The 5,479-nt window shown below is 50.8% G+C and overlaps 1 protein-coding gene across 1 annotated transcript; it reads left to right on the top strand.

The window, feature by feature from the left end:
- Positions 1-1,546: 1,546 nt before the first annotated feature.
- On the top strand, positions 1,547-5,010 carry GUCA1A (guanylate cyclase activator 1A). The gene is made up of 4 exons (XM_010165183.1): positions 1,547-1,744; positions 3,682-3,831; positions 4,384-4,474; positions 4,850-5,010. The coding sequence occupies exons 1-4, from the start codon at positions 1,547-1,549 to the stop codon at positions 5,008-5,010; spliced, it is 600 nt and encodes a 199-aa protein (XP_010163485.1).
- The last annotated feature ends 469 nt before the right edge of the window (positions 5,011-5,479 follow it).

A 5,479-nucleotide genomic window follows, 5' to 3' on the forward strand; every position in this document is an offset into this window, starting at 1 on the left:
GTTGGTGAGCCTGTATCCACCTTACACATGCAGCCTTCCTGCTGTTAATGAATCCCTCACTATTCCAACCCCTCTCTGTGCTTCAGGAGGGGCTATCCCAGCCGTGTCCCCTTGGCAGGTGGGTCAGAGCCCAGGACACCCACTGAAGCTTCCTCTTCCTCACAGGTGTGTGTGCAGCGGGGGCCTGTGCCTGCTGCTGCTGGCGAGTGCAGGATTAGCACATCCAATTAGCCTTCATCAATCTAATTCCTTTTTCATAACTGTTTTATGCTGTGTAATGCCACCTGCTTTAGCAGAGTTACTCCTAATTTACTTCAGTGCAGACACAATACCAAGCTCTGCAAGACATAAATGTTGGGTTCTTTATCTTAAAGTTGTCAGATATTAAAAAGCCAGTGTTATAGGACAGACTCTGCAGTTGGAGCTCCAGTAGTCCCACAGATTTCATGACTAGGGGAGGACCTGGCCCGTGCTGCTCTCTGAGGATATACTGTTTTACCTCCCAGTCCTTCCCTGAACGCTGTGCGTCAGAGGAAAACCAACATTGGTTTCAGTCATATTGACATGGAGAATTTTTCATGGTAATTCATCATAAATGGAAATCAAAGTCACATTCAACTCCACTGGTGTCAGCCAAGTTCTGGTAGCGCAGCGGGCAGGACACGCTCCGGGACGTGCCGCGTGTGGGGCGAGTCTGGGGAAGAAACTCAACCAGCAGGACCAGAGAAATGGAACATGGGGACCTGGCAGCTGGGTGGAGAGCTGGGAGCTTCCCCAGGAAAAGACATCACAGCATCTGGTGTCTGTATTTAAAGCACTTAAAGCTTTACTAGAAGCAAAGTAATTATGCTTCTATGTTTGCCTCAGCACACCAAATCTACCCTCACCTAGCATCTCTTACGGGAGTGAAATGGTGCTTCCCTCTTCCTGAATTTCAAGCTCAAACTGGGAGCCCCTCCTGGAAATCTTCCAGCCAGGGTAAGACAAAGAGACATCAAAAAGACAGTAACAGCACAGAGAGTTCTGAGTGTTTTTCTCACTTTCTTCTTACCCTGAGTTTGGTGCAAAAGTCATTGCTCATGTGACCCCACACAAAATCATAAATAAAGTGGATTAGGAGATTACACCATCACAGAGCAAATTCCACCCTCATAATCTCCTGCTGAGCCTGTAATCTGCAAGACTTTCCCATTTTACCTCCTTTCTATTTTAACCCTGAACTCTTAATGCCTGGCAGGAGCTCATCACCCCCTGAGCCTCATTGGCCAGGGAGGGATTTGCCAGGTACTTAAATGTCACCTTCTTGTCCAAGGAGGGTTTTGTGCTTTGGAATTTTCCTGGGGAGCAGCATCTCTTGCATCCATCACCACCAACACCAGGTCGGGACAGCCCACGCACAGGCAGTTTGGCTTTTCCTGATACTGTGATCCCTGTAGTGCTGGGGACATTTGGACTTTAAAGGCAAGAAGGAAGATCTAAAAGCAAGCCTTCAAATTTCAGAAAACATCTATTTTTGGCTGCAAAGTACCCAGCGCTTGGTGTGGAGATGGGGAACATGGACGGGAAAGCCGTGGAGGAGCTGAGCACCACCGAGTGCCACCAGTGGTACAAGAAGTTCATGACGGAGTGTCCTTCTGGCCAACTCACCTTCTACGAGTTCAAACAGTTTTTTGGCTTGAAAAACCTGAGTCCAGCAGCGAGCAAATACATCGAGCAAATGTTTGAGACGTTTGACTTTAATAAGGTAAATATCGTCCTTCCCGCTGGGGCTGCGCAGGGATCGGCCGTGCTCTGCTCCCCGTGGGTGGTGGTGTGTGGTGTGTTTGGGTGTGTGCAAATACCCACCTGTGTCTGGGTATGATGTATGGTCTGATTCTCCATCGCCTCGTAAATTGTGAGATCAGTTATGTAGGGTGAAAAATGCCAGCAAAAAACTCCTCACCTGCTGCTTGTGCTGGGAGAAAATAGACTTCACCCAGCATTGACATTTCCCTTTTCATTTTTAATTATTAATATAGTGGGGTTTTATCTGCTAGTCTGTGATCCCTTTAAAATGAAGTGCCCTTTAATCCTTAAATATCCAATGTTGTGACAGTAAGGCACAAGCGAGCGGGTGAGAACAAGTGCTGCATTCACACAGAACCAGGGAGCTCCTGCAGCATGAGCTACAGTTTGCAGAACAGACCGGGTTTGGTTTTCTATTGTTTTAAATGATAAATGGATTACAGTTTCATTGACTTTATTATATGCACTCAGTCCCATAGGACAAGGAGCTTGAGCCCTTGGTTCCCTGTGGAGAGGGTTTGTACCTGGGGCTGGGGCTGTGGTTGTGCCAGACCCCAGCGTGGGTCATTCCCAGGACACCTGCACATGTTCAGGAGTCTTCCCAGCTCAGGACCAGCACCAGAGACACGGATGGTTGCTGTGTCTCTGAGAGGAAACAACACCCTTTTTCACTTGCAAATGATTTGAAATTGTACCTCATCTGACATGAGGAATATATTTTATGGCAACCCAAAGGGTTTGGGAGGTTTAATCCCACTGAAAATAATACAATTTAAGCCCTAAATCCTTTAGGTGCTTTTGTTTGTGCCTCGGCCTTTACCTGGCTCGCTGCCCCGGGTTTGAGCACGTGCCTGAAAAGGGAATCGATGCACAGAGAATCCTGCTGGGAATGGGGCTCAGCAGCTATTTATACCTAATCTGGCTCCTGCAGCAGTGGGATAAAGCAGATGATCTCTTCTTGAACCCACCCCGTGGTGCGGTGGCTTTGTGCATTGACAAAATCCCAGCTTGTTCCCTCACAGAGACCTTCCCTGGTTTATAGCACAGACCATTCTCCCCCAAAGTGCTCTGTATCTCCATGATATCTGCCTCGGAAACGCTCCGTGGTGGGCACTGTGTGTTCCAGCGAGCTTCCCAGGAGCTGTGACTGTCACGGGGCAGTGCGTGGTGGCACGTGAGCTCACCCCAGCCCAGCTTTGCACTGACACCATAATCCTGGCTGGAGAACCATCTGTGGGCCCAGCTGAGCATCTCTAACACCGTGGCATGAGCTGCTGGAGGGCAAACACCTCGGTGGAAAGTCAAATCTAAAACTGTTGGTGTTTTTGGAGTGAACAAATGTGAAGCAGATGCACAAACGGCACAGGGACAGAGCAGTGCCCTCCTGGATGGAGTTGTCAGCAACGTGCTGGGTCATTCCTGAGCTCATTCCTCTCGTGGAGGTTGGCATCTGAGGCCTCCTCACAGCAGAAAAGTGCTGTAGGTGTGTGCAGGCAGGATCACGTTAGGTAATCCTTCGTGGTTCATCTCCATAAGCCTGTTCCTCTTTCACCTCTGAATTACCACTGCTTTGCATAAAGAGATTCCTTTAGCACAGGCTTTCCAGGCTTCCTTAGTCCCCAAGCCAGGTACACGCAGTGGGTACATTGGTTATCAGCACGTGACAGCTCTGCACAGACCAAGGTGGAGCCGTCCCCGTACTGGGCAACAGCTTTTACCAGTAAGCACATTGGGGATCTGCACCCAGTGCTTCTGCTGGGCTCCCCAAGCCCCTGCTCTCAAGGTGGCCACATGCTGACATCTTCCTGTGGGGACTTCCACAAGTGACCAGGAAAATCACCTACTGCCTGTCTCTTTGCTTTTAATCTCACCTGGCTTCTACCCTTCTGCTTTTAGGATGGCTACATAGATTTTATGGAGTACGTGGCAGCCCTAAGCCTGGTCCTGAAAGGGAAGGTGGAGCAGAAGCTGCGATGGTATTTCAAGCTCTATGATGTGGATGGGAACGGCTGCATTGACCGGGGAGAACTGCTGAACATCATCAAAGTGAGTGGGCTCAGCTTCCTTCACAGCCCATGGTTATTAAACACAGGTAGACAGAAAGGTTTAACAGGAATATTCCAACCTGAAAGACAACTCCCTGGTATGTGAGTAGGCACTGGCCAAACCTGCTGCTTGTCCTCTGCCAGTCCTCCCACCAGGCTGGCCACCCTGGCTAGACCTGTCCGGAGCTCCCCACACCCCCACAGCACGCACACGCTCCGACACGCAGCAGCCCTTGTCTTCTCATTGCAGGTTGTTTAACTGCATCCACTGAAACCCAGGCTGAGATAAGCACTTGAATTTAATCTCAGGCTTTTCAGAGGTGAACGGCTCCTGGCTTATCCCAGTACACCCACTTAATCTTTTAATGCATTGATTGCCTTTTAAAGTGATTTTAATCTCCAGGTTTTTAGAAAGGAATTATTCCTTTCAGAACCTAACTGCCTGCAAAAAAGTTTGGCCTCTCAGGTCTGGTCACTTGGCCACTTGTACGGATGGATACAGGAATCTGCAGGATGCTCACCAATTGTCCTCTGTGTCCTCTTCCCCCCCCAGGCCATTCGAGCCATCAACCGCTGCAACGAAAAGATGACAGCTGAGGAATTCACAGACATGGTGTTTGACAAAATTGATATAAATGGAGACGGTGAGGAACTTCCTTATGCCAAGCACTGCTCCCCCTTCCCCCGTACCCACAGTTCAGTCTGCCAGAGCAATTCCAGGCTGGAATTCCCAAAGCTCCAGGACATGGGGAGAGCTGGCAGAGAGTGGCTCTCCCAGAAGGTTTAGTCCCCATCCCCTCTGTGGGCTGCAGCCACCCCGAGGGGACACTGCAAACTGCTCCTTGTCACACCAGCACTGGGGGGGTCTGCACGGGGCTCAGCTGTGATGGTATTTGGGGTGTAGGACACACAGAGCTGGACCCCAGGTCTGTGCAGCTCCTGGGGGGCTGCTCTGAGGCTGCTGGCGGAGGGAGGAGAAGGGTTGCGGGATTTAACAGACCTTTTCTGTGCTCTCGCAGGTGAGCTCTCCCTGGAAGAGTTCATGGAGGGTGTGCAAAAGGATGAGGTGCTGCTTGAGATCCTCACCCGCAGCCTGGACCTGACACACATCGTCCGGTTGATCCAGAATGATGGGAAGAACCCACATGAGCCGGAGCAGGCGGTGGAGGCTGCTCAGTAGCCACCCGGGACACCTTCCCTGCATCTCTACTTTTTTTCCCCCCCATTGCATTATTAAAACTAAACATGTTGTGGTTGCGGGAGCTGGTGAGCTGTCCCAGCACCAGTGTGACCAGCGATAAGACCATCCTGCCAGGACAGCGACCAGGATCTGCTCTGAAGGTGCCACTCCCCTGGCAGATGTCCCTGGGCACTGCGCTGGCCCTGCCTGGCACAGCCACACCAGCCAGAGGGAGGAAAGGCTGCGGTGAGGTCAGGGTGCTGGAAGCGGGTCCTTGGGATGTTGCTGCTGAGCAGAGTCTCATCTCCCCGGGATACGTACCAAGAGCCCCAAAATTCACACCAAGGCCACGGCCAACATCACTTGGCCCTGGTGAGAGGGGTCCCCCAAGGACACACGTACCAAACCTAAGCAGACCTGAACCTTCTCTTTCCATCTGTATGTCCAGAGCACTAGATCAATGGTTTTG

Source organism: Antrostomus carolinensis, unplaced genomic scaffold, assembly GCF_000700745.2.
Source record: "Antrostomus carolinensis isolate BGI_N321 unplaced genomic scaffold, ASM70074v2 scaffold41923, whole genome shotgun sequence".
NCBI classification, from domain to species: domain Eukaryota; kingdom Metazoa; phylum Chordata; class Aves; order Caprimulgiformes; family Caprimulgidae; genus Antrostomus; species Antrostomus carolinensis.